This window comes from Bos indicus, chromosome 7 (genome assembly GCF_029378745.1).
Source record: "Bos indicus isolate NIAB-ARS_2022 breed Sahiwal x Tharparkar chromosome 7, NIAB-ARS_B.indTharparkar_mat_pri_1.0, whole genome shotgun sequence".
Taxonomy (NCBI): domain Eukaryota; kingdom Metazoa; phylum Chordata; class Mammalia; order Artiodactyla; family Bovidae; genus Bos; species Bos indicus.
In genome coordinates this window covers 49,490,695-49,510,949 of record NC_091766.1, presented here as the reverse complement: position 1 = coordinate 49,510,949, position 20,255 = coordinate 49,490,695, and the positions used below count along the sequence as shown (strand labels likewise).

Sequence of the window (20,255 nt, the reverse complement as noted above, 5' to 3'; positions counted from 1 at the left end):
GACTGGTAGACCAAGAACAAAGCACAGAGGCTAACACAAATGAGGTGCCAGAATTTGGTTTATTGGCTCATCCAGTGCCAAAGGTCCATTGGGCACCCTCTTCCCACCGATCTGGAGCCCCCTGGTTCCTAATACCTTTTTCTTCTTTACACGCTCCTCCGAGCCCTGACGGAAGGAAGCCACGGCAGAAGCTGGGGCAAAGTGTGGGGCAAAGGCTGGGCTCTGACAGGGGTCTGTTACAGGGGGCCTAGTCTGCTTGGCACAGGAAGAGGGCCTTAGGGGGAAGGAAGATGGGCCCCCAGGAGAGGAGAAAAGGAATCGGCTCAGCAGGGGCCTCTACTGAGGGCCCAGAGGAGATGGAGCCCCATCCTGGGGCAGGAATGGGAGGAGGCAAAAGAAGAGGGGATTAAGGGCAGAGGAGCAGGTGAGAGGCCCCTTGGAGCCCTACTCTCTCATGGGCTGGGGTCCTCTGAGGCTGAAAGAGTAGGCGGGAGGGCTGAGGGGGGAAAGGGCAGCTGGGTTGGGTGGTGGGAGGTTACTGCTGGAGGCAAAGTCCTTCACTCAAAAGCCCCCAGCTCTAGACCCAGAAAGATACACACACACACACACACACACACACACACACACATTTTCTCTTTCACACACACACACACCCCTGGAGCCCCACCTCTTTTCAGTGGGCACAGGTAGCTCACAGCCATACCCAACACCCCCAGCTGCAGCTCTGGCCTGGCTCCTGGTCACTTAAACACCACTGAGACCCTGTCCTCCATTCACACCTGTAGGCCCAGAGCCCAGGTTCTCCGAGGCCTCCCCACTCCCTCCTTCTCTGCTGGGCCTTCAGGCTCTGGTCAATCTGGGCTGTGACTGGCCGCCGACCCTGACTCAGGGAGAGCAGTGGGGCCATGTGTTAGGACAAGGGGATGGCCATGGTCTTCAGCAAGGCACTGGGTGGGCGGGGTCAGGGCTGGAGCGGGGAGAGTAGCTTTCGGGCTCTGGGGGGCCCGCACCTCCTTGAGTGGCTCCCTCCTTAGCTCCTGGGTCCAGCCTCTACCCTCGGCCCCCCACAGCAGGGCCTCCCTTCTCTTTCCCAAGCCCTTCCAGGGGAATGGCCACTGGGAGGCACCGGAAACAGCCATCTGAGAGGCCCCGGGGCCTGAGGCTGAGGGCTGCTGGCACAGTGTGGAGCGGGATTCTGCAGCCTGCGGGGAGGGGGCGGGGGCCTCAAGCTGAGTCACCCCCTGCGGAGGTCTTCTTCTTGGGCCGGGTCTTCAGCGTCTTGGAAGCCGGTGGCTGTGGAAGGAAGAGAGGGAGACAGAGGGCTCCGCCTGTAGCCACAAGCCCTTCCCACTTCCCCAAGCTCTGTCCCGGTTCTCACCTCGGGTTTGGGCACTTTTTTGATGGGTTTGACCCTCTTAGGGGCCTTGTCTCCCGTGTCATCCTCAGAGATCTCTGTCCGGGGATCTGCCTGGTTGGTGCCTGACCTTACGCTCAGGGTGGGGTCATCTCCTGGTTTGGGGAGGAAAGGAGAGCAGGTGTCTGGTCTCTCCCCTACTCAGCCTCCTCGCCCTCGCCCCCTGCCCGCCCTGGGCCCGGACTGTACCCAGGTCTTCAATGGTGTCCAGGAGGCTGCCAGGGCTGGCTCTGAGGCGGCCATCAGGCCCCTGCAGGGGCAGCGCGTCCTCGTCCCGGATCAGGGTCAAGTCCTGCATGCTGAAGCTTCGGAGCTTCTCTGATAGCACCCCCTGGCCCTGGGGTCACCACCACGCACCAGGAGGACCGGAGGAGAAGGGGCGGGGTGGAGAGAGAGGTCACCACAGGGCACTGGGCAGCCACTGGACTCAGCGCTCTCCCCATGGCATCCTCAGCCCATCCCACGGCGGCTCTAACAGGCTGGGGCCATGCGTTCCCTTTGGACGGGTGAGGAAACTGTGGCCCGCCAAGTGGAAGTCCCTTAGCGGGGGGATGTTAAAGGCAGGATGGAAACCCCAAGCTGCACAAGCCCCCAGACCTTTACCGGCCCAAGAATGTGGTGGATGCAAAGGGGACTGGCTGTGGGATGAGATGAGCAAGCTGGGGCCTGGGAGCTGGGTCTGCCCCCATCTCACCTTGGCAGCAGCCGTGACTGCGGCATTGGCGGCCAGATTCAGACCCCTCTTGCCCACCCTCATCATGGTCTCATAGCTCTTGTCTCGGGCCTGTGTAATGTACTCGTCGATCTCCTGAGGGGTTGGAGGGGAAGGAGGAAGAGGTGAGGCTGGGTCCTACCCTGCTTTGCCCTTGTTCACACCTGGCACTACCTGCCCCAGGGGGTCAGGCCCCTCTCAGATCACCCACAGGGAGAGCCATGAATACACGTGGCTGCAGGCTCTGGGCTGCCTTGACCTGGGATAGGTGGGAAGCAAGCGTCCCTTGTTCCAACAGACCTTCTCTTTGTTGGACAGGGTTGGGTGCACGAACTTGCGGTAGAGCACGCTGGAGCCTTTGGTATAAGGGGACAGCAGCCATATCACAAAGGCGATCTTGAGCTCAAAGTAGAAGGGGAACCTGTGGGTGGGAGACAGGTAAGGGCAGAGCCTGGGGCAGGAAGTCAGGAGGCATATGGACCCGCTGCAGGACCCTGGCTGGACTCCCACCCCTTAGTGCACTAAGGTCCCCATGTGGCTTAGGAGACTGGTCAAGGGGAAGCTCAGCTGAGACTCCCAGTAGCAAGGTGAAAAGTGACCCCAGCAGGAATTCCCAGCAGCGGTGGCTCTATCACCCTCTTCTCTCTGACAGAAGAGCACCCACTCCTCTGTCCTGGGGTCAACACCAAGGCGAGCTCCCTAACCTTCCAGGTGCATTCTTGGATCCTCACTCCCTTCCTTCCTGCTCTTCCTCCCCAGCTGTGTTCTGGATCTATCCCTTGCTGCCATGACACGGCCTCTGCTTTTTAAGGACTGTTCTCTATTCTCATGGCTCCTTCTCAGGCCACACACTCCTTCAGGTCTCCTCTATCCTCACAAAGCCCTCATCAAAGCTCACTCCTTTGCTTGCATCAAGAGGCACCTGCACTCACTTGTTCTCAATTTTTAATCCATGACTCTTTCCTAATTTGACCCCATTCAACTTTCTCTACTCAAACTGTGTTTTCTCAAAGGCCCTTGAAATCTATAAACGCAAGGATCTTGCGTCCTCTACCTCTCAGTAAAACTCTTTTGACTTTCAGTGTACTGTGCTATGTTCGTCCTCTCTTCCAAGAGGCATTTGCTCATTTAGTAAACATTTTTGAGCGCCTGCTGTGAATATACAGATGGTTAGACAATTCCGTGTCCTCAAGAGTGCATATACATAGTCTAGTAGTGCCTAGAAAAAGCCTTTGAAATACAAGCTTTGAAATACAATCCAATGTTCACGAATTGACTCATATGCCTGTTTTACAAATAGGGAAACTGAGGCCTAGAAAACTGTGACTTGCTCAAAGTCACTGTAAGTCTGGCAGAAACAGGTTTCTTGAATTCTATTGTGCTGCTTTGGCTCCCAAAAGAAAGGTGAGAGTTATGTCTGTTCTTATTTTGCTCAATCAAGCCAGGACTGGATGGGGGCTGAGAGGAGGGGACACCCAGGACCCCATGGGACTGTTGGGGAGATGCCACCCTAGGTGGACTGGCTGTGTAGAAGAAGTCAGAAGCCCTGGCCCCTGAGGTGCAGGGAGGCGGGGGTTGCTGGACCTCACCAGGAGAGCACGATATCTGTGAGTGTCTCGGCAGTGGTGAAGAAGGCAAAGACGATCCAGTACATCATCCATTTCACCTAAATGTACAGAGGGCGGTGTCAGCTGGGGCCTTGGGGAAACACCCTGGACCCCACCTCTACTTGCCAACCTGCTGGACGCACTATGTAGGGGGGCACAGAGGGCCCCAACTTTGTCTGTGTATCACACCAGGGTTGGGGAAAGGGATACACGGGCGCCTCCCCGAACCAGGTCTCATTAGTGCTGACAGCATTAGTATAACGTCATCCCCGTCTGTCATGTGATCCACTGTCCTCCCTGATCTCTGCCACATAAGTTGGGTAGGAGATGAAGGGTCACACACTCACATATTCCTTCACGTTTTTTGTCTTCACGGCCTTGTAGGAAGAGTAGGCTGGGTACAGGGTGCCAAAGATGAGCCTAGGGAGGCAGGCATGGTTACTGGGCCCCTTGGCCAAAAGCAATGGCCTCTCCCTCCCATCTCTGCATCAGTCCCTGGGTAGGTAAGGGGAGAATGGACAGAACTCCAGGGTACCACATCAGCTGACTGATGAACTCAGGTCAGGGGTTAAGGTCAAAGCAGGCAAGCCTGAGGTGATACACAAGCATGGAGGCCCTAGCCAGCAAGGGTGATGCCCCTTTATTGTTCAGTTCTTCTCCAGCCCCTGACAGAAAGACCTAGAGGCCAGAGGGTCTGATGTGGCTTATCTGCCCTGAACCTCATTTGTGCATAACCATATCATGGGGTGGGGGTCAGGTCACTGCCTCAGGGGTGTCGTCCTTCTCCAGACATCATGCACTTTCTTACCCATTGGCCCTTACCCTCTACCTTCCCGTCGTAGGGCCAGGGACACCACCTAACAGGGTACCTGGCAGTCAGAAGTACCACTGTAGCCCTGGGGACCTGAGGAGCAGAGGGCACGGGGGCAGGAGGCCCTGAAGGGCAAAGTGGTTTATTTCCCAATATAAACACTTTTGGGACTAGCCTCCAGAAAGTGTGCTGGGCTAGAGATCCTGGCTATAGTGGAGTCTGTGCTGTTCCCATCAGAGACCACATACAGGACACAGGTGAGGCAAGGAGAGGACCAATGCCACTCGGGGAGCTCATTCACACAAGAGGAGCAGCCACTGTGAAGGCCACATGGACGTATGAGGCCCCTGGGTTCCCTCAGGTGGGAAGGGAAGGAGACTCTGGTGGGTCTAGAGGAAGCCAGAATTGAAGAACACGATAGCAGGGAGGGGATTCTGGGGTGTCAGTGCCCCAAGGTGGAGGTTGAGGGGCAGGGTCCTAAGCTGGGGCAGGTTAACTGAAGCCATGCAGAGCTCCGGCCAGGCCCAGCCTCTTGACAAATGTGTGGATACCGCCTGTTCCCCATGGACTTGCCTCACTGAGGCAGGGTACTTCGGAGATGGAGTCGGGGGTGGAATCCTCAAGGACAAAGTCCACAGTTGTGGGAGAGGGCACCCTCCTGGAGCCTGGGGGAGCTGGGAGGGACAGAACTGGCAGCCTGGGATGAAGGCCACCTAACACCCTTCCCTCCACGGCTCTCACAATCCCAGGCTGAACACACATATCCTCTCCCAGTTACCTCCCACACTTTGTCATCCAAGCATCTCTGCTTCCCGTCCTCCCTGGGGGGCCTTCAGAGCATGTGCCCTCACCCCCAGTCTCCTGACAGACAGTGGAAGAGGGAGGAGAAATGGGGCCCTTCGGGGAGGCCAAGGCTGCCATGGCCCTAAGCTATGGAATGAGGAGGCCCTGCCTTGCTCCCCTGGCTCTTCCGTTAGTTCTCCCGCTGGGAGATGAGAGCCCAGGTCTGAGGGGCTCCTCCGGCCAGATGTGCTACGTGGGTGAGGGGACAAGCCGCCTCCCCTCATAAATCAAGCCATGCTGCCTAGCCCCCTCGGGGATGAGGGAGGGCGCAGAAACAGGGAAATTAAAAATAAAAGGGATGGGAAGCCAGGCCTGCCTTACTCCTCGAACATTCCCCGCTCCTCCGGATCCCTCACCTCCACGTCTCTGGGGACCCCAAATAGGGAAGATGTGCCTTTAGGTGATTCTGCTGTACGAAGCCACGGAGTGGTCCATCCCAGGCTTCCATACCCCTCACCCGCCACCCCTAGCCACCATCCCCCTCCCAAACGGCCGCGCCCCGCCGCCGCACTCACACCACCAGGCGAGAGATGATCCAGGACACCATGGCGGGGCCGGGCGGGGCGCGGGGTGCGGGGCGGGAAGCCGGCCCGGGCCGAGGATGTGGCTGCTGGAGGCCGAGCGGCGGCGGCAGCAGGAGCCGCAGTAGCAGCAGCACCCGCAGCAGCAGCCGCCGCGGGGGCCGCGGAGCGCCGAGCCGCCGCCGTTAAAGGGGAGGTCCCTGCCGCAGCGGCGGGCCGTGGGCGGCGGCGGCTCTTAAAGGGGAGGCCGCGGCGGCGGCAGCGGCGCGCCCCCCTGCACCTGCTGTCGCTGGGCATGCGCCTTTGACCTGCCTTCCTCCAATGGCTTGTTCACTTTTCTTGGGTTCCAAACCCAGGACTGAGGTCCTCAGAGGCCTTCATGGTTCCATCCGGACATCCTAGCCCTCTTCCTGCGCTGATCACAACAGGCTGAAAGACTTAAATATCCTAAGAGGAATAATGACTGACTTACTGAGTGCTTATTGTGTGCCAGGCCCTGTGCTAAGAGCTTCACATGCGTTATTTCAGTGACCATCCCATAAGACAGACGTTATAATTATCATTTTGAAGATAAGAAAATGGGAAGCTTCGGGGAGGTTCAATAATATGCCTTGGGTCACAGAACCACTAAGTCATGCTGCTAAGAAAGGAACTTAGGAAGTCTACTGAATTGGCTACTTCTTCCAACTGCTATCAAACCCTTCTCCCCTATCGCTGACCGTCAAGACACCCACCCAGGAAGTCCTGAGGTCAAAGGCATAGAGGCATATGTCCACCCCGCCATCACCAATCACTCCAGTTGTAAAAGGCCTAACGCCATTCCCAATCTGATCTGCTTTAAGGTTGTCAGTTCCTAAGTTTTGTAGGGGAACAGGGCCCTGTGCTCTCAAGGATACCCTGGGGCAGGGGAATCACCCTTTTTGTAAAGAGGCTGGTAGAGAGGCCTGGGGTCCAGGCGTGGCGATGAATAAGGGGCTCCAGTTCCATCCCCATCAGCAAGCACTGGTGGCAATGGATGCCCTAATTCCGAAGACATTTATATCCAGAATGTAGGCTAGCCTGCCTCCTGATTTTCACCAAAGCAACAAAGCTCCAGCAACCTCTGCAACCTCCCTTCCCCCACTGCTTTCCTTTCCCATCCCATTTCAAAGCTTCTGCATTCTTTATGTTGAGGTATAATCCTCTGATGATCACAGCACCAGCCCGTGCCCATCCTGGCCTAAAGGACATGCTCAGAACTCTGTATTTCAGTTATGGTGCTATTCAAACTTAGTATCCTTGAACCACACACAATGGTCTATTTCCACCCTGATAATTGTATTTCCAGGCTCAAACACTTTGGAAGATGTGTTTCCAACAGGATCCAAGGAAGCAGCCTCTGATGACCCCTCTTGCTATTCTTTACAACTTCCTCTTCAAAAGGCCTTTTCTAATTGGAACACAGTCTGTCCTCACTCTTCAAGCCACTTGAATTTCCTATATGGGCAGCCAGGCCTCTTGTTTTGAGGAACTTTGTCACTGATTGCCCAGAACCTTGCTCAGGCCACTCTCCCTGGCCCTTTCCCCCCAGGCTGCTTCTGGAAGGTAGGAACCCACCTTTCCCATAGGGCAGAAACCACGGAAAGCCCATGTTTGCTCCTACCTCTAGCTCATGTAGCACATTCCCGTTTGTCCCTAAGCCCTCAAACCACAATGACCTGGCACATCCCTCGCCTAACTGGGCACAAATTCAGGAAGCAAAGAGTAATAATTGGATGCAACAATGTAATGATGATATGAAAATGAACTATCCTCCAACTCCAACCCCACCCTCAACCTGGCCCTGCTTTTTAGAACTGGCACAGGAAGAAGTTAGTCCACTATGAACAGATTTGTTAGATTTTTAATAAGAACATGGAAATCCCAATCAGCCCTTCAACAAAATTAAAATACAGAAAGTGAAATTAAAAGTATTCTACAGTAAATGACTTTTATTAAAAAAAAAAAAAAGTAACTGTGAACATATAAACAAGCCTGCAGGGCACTACAGTACAGCTGGGAAGAAGATAGATACATTTTCCAATGTATCTATGGGCCAATGAATTCCATCATTTTCAAATAAATTCTTAATAAAACTCCACTGAGTTGGAAAGTTTTGCTGAAAATATTTCTGGACAAAAAAACTCCCAAAACAAAACGCCTCATGTAGGAAAGCAAACTTTCCTTTGAATTTGGAACTACAAGAGGAGTCCCAAGGGAACGCTGGTAATAGGTGGAAATGGTTCCTGGAGTCACCAGTGTGTGTATGCATGGAACACACCACAGCTCAGACACGACAAAGTTCTTTCTCAAGATGGCTGTTCCCTCAAGATAGGGCTGAGATGGGAGGGGGGTGAAATTAAAAGAACCCTAAAAAGCCAATTCTTTTAAATTCTGCTTTGGCTGATTTTTGTGCTATAATGGGCAGTTGATTTCTAAAAATCTTATTTCTTCAAAGAGTTTTCTCGAAGGAAGACTAAATGTAATGTGCCTTTCCTCATAATCCAGGAAAAAAACTGTGGTATTTCAAAAGTTCTAAAAATATCTACTTTCATGAAATAGTAACTATTTCACTACAAACCTATTTTTCACTAAATACACACGTTTCCTAATCCTGGAGCCTCTTGGGAAAAGCAGTGGATTCTCCCTGGGTCCTTCAAGACTTCAGTGTTCATGGGAGAGAGATGGTGGGGAATGGCTTCACCCATCTCCTGGGATGGGCTGTGTCAGAGGTCATGTGTAGAGACACCATCAGGCTTCCACCAGGCGTGTTTAAACAATTAGCCCCCACATGTACCAGGTATGTGATTTCCCCCTACCTCCAAACACATTCCCACTTAACTAGGCACAAGAGAAAAAAAAAAGAAAGGTGTGCCCACATTCCTGGTTTCCACAAATCTCAAATCATGAGAATGTGCAGGACAGCCCAGTGATGTTCAGGCAATCTGAAGTCCCAAAAGGCCACAGGATAGGGATGTGGCACCCTCGGCTTGGAGTCTGAAACTGTGTGTGTGAACAGTGCGACTTTCCTGTGTCAACCTTCAGTGTTGAGGCAGCGTAGAAAAGAGTGGCTGGAGAGTTTGTAATACTGACCACACTGGCTCCAAGTGAAGGACCTCTGCTCCAGCAGAGAACCCTGTCGTTCCCTGTATGTGTTGTGAGTGAAAGACCTGCTTCACAGGGGAGTTTGAAATTTCTCCACGCCTACGATCTTGCCAGCTTGGACTCATGAGCCTTGAGGGTGCCAACAGCATCTTTCACTGCGTGATAAATGATGTTCTTCACCTGGAGAGAGCAATCAGCACAGTTAGTCCATGGCAGCCACAGACTGTGCTCTGCAAATGAAAATATCCTGCAAGGACTAAAAGCCTACTGATGAGTGAGGAAAGCCCTCAACCAGGACTGCGTGCTCCCCTAACCAACCCCAAAAGATGATTTACAAATCACACAGAATATACAGTTTATATTCAAAAAAGAGTGATTCATCATTTGAAAGCCTATATAATCACCATCCTCTATGTGTATATATGTGCTGGGCACTACTGCTAAGCTCTTTATGTGGACTTTCATTTAATCCTTACCATAATCCTATGAAGTAGATTCTATTATTATTCCCATTTTACAGATGAGAACTGAGGTCAAGAATCTTACATTAAGGTCCTATAGCTAATAAGAATGCACTAAAAACAGTGGGCAGGTAGGATTTATTGGGTATTTTTCCCTTTCGTGCCTATATTTTCTAATTTGTCAAAAAGGAACACATATAATGTATGAAGCAAAAGTTATTAAAATAGAGTGAACAGGATGAAGACAGTTTTAAATCAACATGATGATTATTTTTGGGGAGATGGAATGGGAAAGGGTACATGGAGGCTTCAACAATGTAGTTGTTGTATATAAATACATTATATATATGGTATGAATATGATGCTTTATCTCTTAAGCTGAATGATGGCCACACAAGCCCCCTTGTTATTCTCTATCACATTTTTTGTATTAATTCAACCAATGTTTACTGAGTACCTACTATGTGTCAGACATGTCCTAGGGAAAAGCAGTGAACTAAAACAGCAAAACCTCTGCCTTCATGGAGCTTAAACAGCTTATGTTCTAGTAGGGATAGAAACAAACAAAAGATACATAGTATGTTAGATGGTGAAAACTACAGGAAAAAATAAAGCAGTAACAGAGGACTGGGAGGTGATATGTGACAAGTAGAGACCAAACAGAGGGTGGTCTAAAATATATATGCCTGAACACTTGCATTCTATCTATAATAGAAATGTCATCTATCAATCTAGCAACAACCAAGAAAAATATCCAACCTCACGGGTCACTGACACACCTGAGTCACAGGCATGACGCAGGAAAACAGGCCTTAAGTGAGAGGCTGCGAGAATGCCTGTTTGGATGCTAAACCTCTGCCTCGGGAATCTTGCTTTCTTATTCTTTTTTTTTTTTTTATGTTACTAAGCATCCAGGTATATTAAAAATGATATTCTGCCCTTAAAGTTCCAATCCATTTCAGAACAGAGGAAAACCTAATCTGATTCTCCAGTTTAGATCTATGAGGGGGAAACAACTCTTAGGGACATGGATTACAGTCCCTAGCAGGGCTCTAAGGAATTGAGTTTGCACAGAAATTTGTTGGGAGAAGGCAGTTCTGTGGAAACAGGTTTAGAACACATTGCCACAGTGCTTTTCTCACCTGACTGGGGAGGTCAGTCTAGTGCAGTTACTAACACTGAAACACTGTATCTTCCAGGGGCAGAGAAAGAAAAGACTGCCACATTGGAAGTGATGAGGTGAAAAGACGAATATTCTCTAAAAGTAAACCTGAAGAGGACTGATTAAACACTTCCTGAGGGAGGACTTGTCACACCCCAGACATGGGCCTGAGTCAGCTCTCTGCAGTTATCCTGCCCAGATAATAGCCTCAGAAAGCAGTGTGCGCCTCCTATGTATGTGGCCTACAAGGAGATAAGACAGGGCTGGAGTGGAGGAGGAGCTCTTTACCTGCAGTTTATCCTCATGGTTTGTGTGAGTGTTAGAGAGATGCCTGAATTCCTGCGTCAGGCGAAAACAGTGCTTTACGTGTTCTGGAGACACGAAGTCTTCTGCGACTTTGATGCAACTATATAGGTTGTGCACCTGCGAGAGGAAAGGCAGAGGCAGACAGCAGGCGCCAGTCAGTAACCTGAGGAAACCGCTCATGTAGTGCACAAGGACACTGGAGAAACACTTCTGATACCCCACGTTTATAACGACAACAAATGCAGAAAGACTCTAAGTATAAATTTATAAATGAAAATGGTACTAGTGCAAAAATAGGATCTGGAAAAATATATATCACATTCTTAACAGTAGGCTACTTTCTGGGGAAGGCAGAATGAAGGAATTGAAAATGGGATTGAACTGAGACTCACTTTCTTCTTTAAATGAGCATTTAAAATTACATAGAAGAAAATGAAAACGCAAAAAATAAGTTGCAGTTTAAGAGCAATTGGTCTAACCCACACTTTTATATCTACTGCCAGATTAGCAACAAACTCAGAAATAAGGAAACTATGGGAACTGCGGAGCCCCACCCACAAGTTGGGACATACCTGGTGTGGGGCTCCAGCAGGTATGAAGACAGCATCTCCCAGGAACTGAACAATGGCCCAGCCTTGCACACCATATTCCTCATAGAGCCGCTTACGTAGGGTCTGGTCCAAGTACCAACTTTGGTCATGAATTGGATCATGATCAGGGGGATTCTCTTGGCCTTGCTCTTCTCCAACCTGATCATGAAACCACGATCAAAACCCAAAGATGGAAAAATCAGTAAACACATAAAGATTATTAACAGGATAAATCCAGCTTGCTGCAGTAATACCTACTTTATTTAATATCCTCTAAGTGAGGATTCAGCCCTATGGGGCATTGTAACAAAGGACACAAGTCTTTAATGCCAAGGGACTCTACATGAGAAACCCTAGTTAGACTGTCTTAGCATCCCCAGACCTGTGAGCTGGGAGCCCACTCAGGGACATACCTTTCGGAGCAGCTCCCGGATCTTCTCTGCATCCTTGGCTGCATAGATATGCCACAAAGCACCGGGTTTCTCCTTTCCATCATGAATCCTTTGCTTTGTCACCTCATCAGCATCTCCCTCGTCAATTGTTTTGAGAACCTCTGAAAAAAGCAAAATGATATTTCAATGTAAGCAGCCACTTCAGTACCTCTGAGTGAAGCAAAATGTCCAATTCAAACAAGTTTACTCTCTACTATGCTTTATCTGCAATAACGGACTGGTTTAAAATTGGGAAAGGAGTATGTCAAGGCTATATGTTGTCACCCTGTTTATTTAACTTATATGCAGAGTATATCACATGAAATGCCGGGCTGGATTAATCACAAGCTAGAATCAAGACTGCCAGGAGAAATATAAACAACCTCAGATATATGCAGATGATACTACTCTAATGGCAGAAAGTAAAGAGGAACTGAAGAGCCTCTTGATGATGGTGAAAGAGGAGAAAGAGCTGGCTTGAAACTTGACATTCAAAAAACTAAGATAATGGCATCTGATCCCTCACTTCACTTCAGTTCAGTTGCTCAGTTCTGTTCAACTCTTTGTGACTCCATGGACTGCATCATGCCAGGCTTCCCTGTCCATCACCAACTCCCGAAGTTTACTCATTGAGTCGGTGATGCCATCCAACCATCTCATCCTCTGTCATCCCCTTCTCCCGCCCTCAATCTTCCCCAGAATCAGGGTCTTTTCAAATGAATCAGTTCTCTGCATCAGGTGGCCAAAGTATTGGAGTTTCAGCTTTAGCATCAGTCCCTCCAATGAATATTCAGGACTGATTTCCTTTAGGAAGGACTGGTTGGATCTCCTTGCAGTCCAAGGGACTCTCAAGAGTCTTCTCCAACACCACAGTTCAAAAGCATCAATTCTTCGGCACTCAGCTTTCTTTATAGTCTGACTCTCACATCCATATACGACTGCTGGAAAAACCATAGCTTCGACTAGACGGACATTTGTTGGCAAAGTAATCTCTAGGCTTTTTAATATACTGCTTAGGTTGGTCATAGCTTTTCTTCCAAGGAGCAAGCATCTTTTAATTTCATGGCTGCCGTCACCATCTGCAGTGATTCTGAAGCCCCCCAAAATAAAGTCTCTCTTTCCACTGTTTCCCCATCTATTTGCCATGAAGTGATAGGACCGGATGCCATGATCTTAGTTTTCTGAATGTTGAGTTTTAAGCTAACTTTTTCACTCTTTCACTTTCATCAAGAGGCTCTTTAGTTCTTCTTCACTTTCTGCCATAAGAGTGGTGTCACCTGCATATCTGAGGTTATTGATATTTCTCCCGGCAATCTTGATTCCAGCTTGTGCTTCGTCCAGTCCAGCATTCTCATGATGTACTCTGCATATAAGTTAAATAAGTAGGGTGACAATATACAGCCTTGACGTACTCCTTTCCCAATCTGGAACCAGTCTGTTGTTCCATGTCCAGTTCTAACTGTTGCTTCTTGACCTACATATAGATTTCTCAGGAGGCAGGTAAGGTGGTCTAGTATTCCCATCTCTTTCAGGATTTCCCACAGTTTGTTGTGATCCACATAGTCAAAGGCTTTATCATAGTCAATAAAGCAGAAGTAGATGTTTTTTTGGAACTCTCTTGCTTTTTCAGTGATCCAACGGATGTTGGCAATTTGATCTCTGGTTCCTCTGCCTTTTCTAAATCCAGCTCTGACATTTGGAAGTTCATGGTACACGTGCTGTTGAAGGCTGGGTTGGAGAATTTTGAGCATTACTTTACTAGCGTGTGAGATGAGTGCAATTGTGCAGTAGCTTGAGCATTCTTTGGCATGCCTTTCTTTGAGAGTGGACTGAAAACTGACCTTTTCCAGTCCTGTGGCCACTGCTGAGTTTTCCAAATTTGCTGGCATACTGAGCGCAGCACTTTCACATCAAGTTTTAGGATCTGAAATAGCTCAACTGGAATTCCATCACCTCCACTAGCTTTGTTCGTAGTGATGCTTCCTAAGGCTCACTTGACTTCACATTTCAGGATGTCTGGCTCTAGGTGAGTGATCACACAATCGTGAATATCTGGACCATGAAGATCTTTTTTGTATAGTTCTTCTGTGTTTTCTTGCCACCTCTTCTTAATATCTTCTGCTTCTGTTAGGTCCATACCATTTCTGTCTTTATTGCGTGCATCTTTGCATGAAATGTTCCCTTGGTATCTCTAATTTTCTTGAAGAGATCTCTAGTCTTTCCCATTCTATTGTTTTCCTCTATTTCTTTGCATTGATCACTGAAGAAGGCTTTATCTCTCCTTGCTGTTCTTTGGAACTCTGCATTCAAATGGGTATATCTTTCCTTTTCTCCTTTCCCTTTTGCTTCTCTTGTTTTCTCAGGTATTTGCAAGGCCTCCTCAGACAACCATTTTGCCTTTTTTAATTTCTTTTTCTTGGGGATGGTCTTGATCACCACCTTCTGTACAATGTCACGAACCTCCGTCCATAGTTCTTCAGGCACTCTGTCTATCAGATATAATCCCTTGAGTCTATTCAATATCACAGTAATCCAAGTGTATGCCCTGACCAGTAATGCTGAAGAAGTGGAAGTTGAATGGTTCTCATCCCTCACTTCACGGCAAATAGATGGGGTTTTGAAAAAGTGGAAACAGTGACAGATTTTATTTTCTTGGGCTCCAAAATCACTGTAGATGGTGATTGCTGCCATGAAATTAAAAGATGCTTGCTCCTTGGAAGAAAAGCTATTGACAAACCTAGACAGAGTATTAAAAGGAAGAGACATCACTTTGCTGACAAAGGTCCATATAGTCAAAGCTATGGCTTTTTTCAGTAGGCATGTATAGATGTGAGAGTTAGACCATAAAGAAGGCTGAGCACCGAAGAACTGATGCTTTCAAATTGTGCTGGTAGAGAAGATCCCTGAAAGTCTCTTGGACAGCACAGAGATCAAACCAGTCAATCCAAAAGGAAATCAACCCTGAATACTCAATGGAAGGACTGATGCTGAAGCTGAAGCTTCAATACTTTGGCCACCTGATGGGAAGAGCTGACTCACTGGAAAAGACCCTGATGCTGGGAAAGACTGAAGGCAAAAGGAGAACGGGGCAGCAGAGGATGAGACAGTTAAGATAGTATCACCAACTCAATAGACATGAGTTTGAGCAAATTCCAGGAGATGGTGATGGACAGGAAAGCCTGATGTGCTGTAGTCTAGGGGGTCGCAAAGAGTTAAACATGACTTAGAGACTGAACAACAACAACATTCTCTATCTCTCGGGAGTGATAAAAAGTAGACTCAGAGTCAACAGTCACAGTGAAGTCTAAGCTTCCTACACATGGGAAGTGACCCTAATCTTCCATACTTTTGATAGAGACTCATCATTTTTTGGAAGAATAGTTTTAAAAAAAAAACATATTTCCTGTTCAAACTGTGTAGCCATATCTTATGTTCAAATTGCACATTATTTCCTACTGTCATGTTCAAGGGCAATGATGTTGTTTTTGTGAACACCCATCATCTCCTGAATTACTTGAATAGCTTATCCGGGAACAAAGCCAAAGATTTGTTTATTGGTGACGTGATTCATAATGCTGGACCTCATCAGGATAAGAAACTCAAGTACTACATCCCGGAAGTTGTTTACACTGGCGTCTACCCGCCTTATGCAGGAGGAGGCGGATTCCTCTACTCCGGCCACCTGGCCCTGAGACTGTACAATGTGATTGACCGGGTCCTTCTCTACCCCACTGATGATGTTTATACTGGAATGTGCCTTCAGAAACTTGGCCTTGCTCCAGAGAGACACAAAGGCTTCAGGACATTTGATATAGAAGAGAAAAGCAGGAGTAACATTTGTTCCTATGTAGATTTGATGTTGGTACATAGTAGAAAACCTCAAGAGGTGACTGATATTTGGTCTTGGTTGCAGAGTGCTCATTTAAAATGCTGAATTATGTGCAAAATATATTTTACATAGAAATGTATCTCACATAGTTCCTATTTGTGTTCTCTTCCATTAGAGGTCATTTCTATGTAAAACCATCAAAATTGCCTTTATAGGTCATGTCCATTTGATGGCCTCTAAACCCTTCAGTTCAGATGGTAAAGTGTCTGCCTGCAATGCGGGAGACCTGGGTTCGATCCCTGGGTTGGGAAAATCCCCTGGAGAAGGAAACGACAACCGGCAGTATTCTTGCCTGGAGAATCCCATGGATGGAGGAGCTTGGGGGGCTACAATCCACGGGGTTGCAAAGAGTCGGACACGACTGAGCGACTTCACTCACTCACTCACTCCTACTGTATGTAGATGGACTGTATACTTTCTCAAGACCTCTTCAAGCTCTAGGATTCTATGGATTTAAGGCCGTGAAGGGTAAAGCTTCTCTGCCAAGGTAAGAGGCTTGGCTTCTATTATAACCCTTTAAAAGACAACCTAATGAAAAGATCTACAGGTGTGTAGCATCTAAAGCAAATGTGTGGCAGAAAATATTACCAAAGTAATGACACTGATTATCTATTAACTTTGAGATTTTGAGTTATTTTCTTCTTTAAAACTTTGTTTTCTGAAACCTCCATAATTAACACATATTAATTTTACATCGAAATAGTGGAGAGTGCAAAGCAGCAAAGTATCACTTTTATGCTTCATTTCTGTGCAGATGACCTGGCTTTATCATCCGTTACCCCACAGCTGAACTGGCTGCTGGATGAGATAGGCCAGTTTGCCCTTTCTTCTTTTTCCTCTTTGTCATGCTATACACTCAGTGTTAAGGGGCAGCATTCCCAAAGAGAGAATAACTGGTTGATGACACACCAGTACCACTCTTCTCTGCTACAATCACCCCTTTGTGCGCCTACGACGCATCATGTCTGGTGGAGACTTAAGAAAAAGCAACTGGCCCTGACTGAGGAGAAAGACATCCCATTTTACTTCTTAGGCTAAACCTCACCCTCCTGAAGCACTGAGTTCTAGAAATCTTACCTTCATCATGAGCACCCTCCCCGATGGGGATCCCAACATACACCATCACATTAACTGCATCAGACACATCTAAGTGAAGATTTGTTGTGCCAACTCTTCTGTCTTCTGCTGTTATCAAGCCTGAAGATAAAAAGGAAGATATACAAGGTGAAATGGCAATATTCTGTATTATTATAATTATTTTTTTCATTTTTGGCTGAGTGGCGTGGCATGCTGGGTCTTTCCCTGACCAGGGATTGAACCCATGCCCTATGTAGTAGAAGCATGGAATCTTAACCACTGGATTGTCATGGAAATTCCTTGGATGGAGTCTTTGAGAGGAAACTTTCTAATTCTGTAATGTATGTTTTATGGACTGGCTCATAGGGCTGTTATGTAAGTCAATGATAAAAGCAAACATTCAAAACTATCCTGGATACTGTCAACTTCTTCATCACTCTGCCCTCTATCATCTCTACACATGACTCTGATTACAGATCTCCCTCTTCAGGTAAAATGGAAACAAGAGTATTCAAAAAGATCAGTTATGGCCTCTCCCTCATACCGTAGGCATTGTACATCTTGGGGCCCAGATCGGGCCTTACAAAATAGCTGGGTAGCCTGGAGGCCAGATTGAGCCTGCCATCTCGCTTGGTATATTCTGGCAGAGGAAGGTTCTCCATCAGATCTTCAAACCTACAAAAGAGCATGAGAAATGACTTAGGTTGTTACAGGGGAAAAAGGCAAAGAGGTGGAGCTCACTTTTCTGTGATAACTTTGTGATGGCTTCAGCAAAGCACAAGTCTCTCAAGATGACTTACTGTAGTTCACTAACCTTGTTGGCATCATGTCCCGAAAATCTTCCCCAGGAGGCCAGTCCTTGAGTTTGAGCACCATTGGCTGCCCATCTTCTGACCTTAATCGTTCTGGAAGACAGAAAGCACTCCTACAAACATCTGCTGTGTTGGCTATTTCCTGATTCTCCAGTGACGAAAAGGTTTAGAAGACTAAACTCTCTCTTTTTTTTTTAGTTTGCAAACCTCTATAATGGATTACATGGGCTTTGTTTTCCTCACCCACAGAAAAACCATGGTGAGTTTTTCCATCTCAAAGTGAAAGTGCCCCACACAGCCCATGTGACATGTGCTTAAGTCCAGGTAAGGTCTGGGAGCCATGTGACTGCCATGAGAGCTACCTGGTTGCCACCATGATAGACTATTTCTCCCACTAAGAGGATGTATCAATAATTTGCTATTTTAGGGGTAGGGCTGGGCATATAGATGCTTACTTTCTAGTCTGCTTTTATAGAACCAGATAGCAAAGCTACTTACTGCATATGATCTCGAAGCCATCCCAGAAATCCCGAACTTTCACATCGGAAATTATAGCACAGTTCCTGCAGTTCACCAAGTCCACATCCTGGTCTCCAAATTCCTGGCTAAAGGCTTCTGGCTTCCAAAGTTCAGACTTGAGCTTTTTATGTACTCCTGAAACCAGCACTGGCTGTGGAAATAAAAGTATCTTAATCAGAGCCATGTAGGAAACACTTAACTCAGGGCTAAGGATAGAATAGGAGGGTTTCCTGAGGACAACCTCTTCTCCATGATGACTTCTTGATCCCTCCCAGTTTCAGAATCCATGGATTCAACATGTCAGCTACAGAAAATGAAAACACTTCTATTCTGTTACTATATTTGATTCTCACAGGGTGGGGGTGGGGGTGCATTCCAGAGAAATCGCTTCTATTGCCCTGGCATATACCACTAATTTGAGGTGAGAGGATGAAAAGCTAAATGCAACTCAGAATACTTCCTCACATCTCAAATAAAAAACTATCTAGACAATTCCATAAACCCCTCCTTCCTCATACCTGCTAATGTATAAAATTCAGGAAGTGTTATTACACTATCCCACAGACTTGTATGGTCTTGAAACATTTACCTAGAAAAGTACCACCCACTTCCACCAACTCTCACCTCACACCATATCTCACTTAAGGATTTTCCTCTAAAGGTGTTATTAATGCCAGATCACAACTTCACAGGAATTTCAACTGCACTTTTAAGAACACAGAGCTACACAGCTGAGAAAGAAAAAAGATCCATAGTGCATTTTACAAATCTTTCAATTTTTAAAAATCAAAGAAAACTCAAAGTAGCAAAGCTGTCTACAATAAACTTACTATATATCTAAATCTCCTTGGCAGAGTATCTCCCAGAGAGAACTGAAACTATCCTGCTAGCTTTGGTGGGTGGACAGGTAGACAGCCGACCCTGGGATCTGCTTATTCTTGCTTACCTGGCCTTGCTTCCAACACTCCCGGAAGATCTTCCAATTGTTTTTGTTGCTGGGGTCATGAAGACACAAAAGTCTTCCATCACAGAGCCAGGAATGAGAGGTATGGGGGTCCAGCACATTTAACCCCATCACCATCTCCTTCACTTCCTTTTGGGTATCAGTCAAGTTACAGGCCCGCTTTGCAGCATCTGAGGTTTTCTTATTTTCTACCACTGAGGCAATGATGTGGTCAAGGAAGTTGGGTAGGCTGGCCTTGTTCTTCACTCCCTGCCAGACACAAATCCATCAGGTTAGTATGACTGAGGCACCATCAGTAGAGTATTAAAAAACAGTCTCACAGTTTTATTCACATGGAGTTCTGATCTACCTGATTCAATTTCATAAAAGTTATTATGAAGTCTTTTGTGGTTGGAAGGGGAATCTATTAAGTTAATATCTTACATTTTCCTAGCCTTCATATTCTGCTTTTTATTTGTGAAAGAAAAGTACAGAAAGATCCCTCTATTGCAAGAGATTTGAGACCTAAGAAATATCTCTGGGGACTTCCCTGATGGTCCAGTGGTTAAGATTCTGTGCTCCCAATGAGGGGGCATAAGTTCAATTCCTGGTCAGGGAAGATTCCACATGCTGCATGGTACAGCCAAAAAATAAAAATAAAAAAGAAAGAAATATCTTTGGCATTGAGGCCCATTTTATATGCACGTAGACTTCAGGGATCACAAAATGCTACAGCTGACTGAAAAAGATCATTTACTTTGAGGGTTATACATTTTTTTCTGGCCAGCATGTTCAAGGGATATAATACTTCAATTAAGTAATTGAGGTGACTTACCAAGGCAGTGACTTTTTACTAGGGAGTGTACCCAATAAATATTTGTATCCAAGAGAACTGAATATTCTGAAAGTAGTCTCCCACTCCTCAGTTTGCCCCCTACCAAGAATCTCTCATTTGTTTTGGCTGGTGGGGAAGCTCAGGCCCAGAGATGAAAGTGAGAAACCTAAGACCACAGATGTGAAGGAAGGGGAGGGCT

The 20,255-nt window shown here is 47.3% G+C and overlaps 2 protein-coding genes across 7 annotated transcripts in view; both read right to left on the bottom strand.

Annotated features, from left to right (window-relative positions):
- Window positions 1–40: 40 nt before the first annotated feature.
- REEP2 (receptor accessory protein 2) lies at window positions 41–6,434 on the bottom strand. 3 transcript variants are annotated; one of them, XM_019964998.2, is made up of 8 exons: window positions 5,903–6,434; window positions 4,081–4,153; window positions 3,716–3,792; window positions 2,427–2,547; window positions 2,109–2,222; window positions 1,604–1,745; window positions 1,379–1,509; window positions 41–1,293 (listed from the first exon to the last, which is right to left on the bottom strand). In XM_019964998.2, the coding sequence occupies exons 1-8, from the start codon at window positions 5,932–5,934 to the stop codon at window positions 1,225–1,227; spliced, it is 759 nt and encodes a 252-aa protein (XP_019820557.1). In that variant the 5' UTR covers window positions 5,935–6,434; the 3' UTR covers window positions 41–1,224. The 3 variants fall into 3 exon arrangements, with proteins under 3 accessions (XP_019820557.1, XP_019820556.1, XP_070649772.1); XM_019964997.2 differs by having other exon boundaries at window positions 1,604–1,751; window positions 5,903–6,420; XM_070793671.1 differs by lacking the exon at window positions 5,903–6,434 and adding an exon at window positions 5,744–5,850 and having other exon boundaries at window positions 1,604–1,751.
- Window positions 6,435–7,772: 1,338 nt separating this feature from the next.
- KDM3B (lysine demethylase 3B) overlaps window positions 7,773–20,255 on the bottom strand; it is a 57,591-nt gene continuing 45,108 nt past the window's right edge. For all 4 annotated transcript variants that reach the window (XM_070793668.1, XM_019963501.2, XM_070793669.1 and 1 more), the window contains 9 exons: window positions 19,225–19,491; window positions 18,258–18,429; window positions 17,762–17,852; window positions 17,492–17,622; window positions 16,948–17,067; window positions 11,964–12,103; window positions 11,533–11,709; window positions 10,943–11,077; window positions 7,773–9,211 (listed from right to left, as the gene is read on the bottom strand). In XM_070793668.1, the coding sequence (XP_070649769.1) occupies window positions 9,131–9,211; window positions 10,943–11,077; window positions 11,533–11,709; window positions 11,964–12,103; window positions 16,948–17,067; window positions 17,492–17,622; window positions 17,762–17,852; window positions 18,258–18,429; window positions 19,225–19,491 (1,314 nt within the window). In that variant the 3' untranslated portion in view covers window positions 7,773–9,130. The remainder of the gene's footprint in view (window positions 9,212–10,942; window positions 11,078–11,532; window positions 11,710–11,963; window positions 12,104–16,947; window positions 17,068–17,491; window positions 17,623–17,761; window positions 17,853–18,257; window positions 18,430–19,224; window positions 19,492–20,255) is intronic.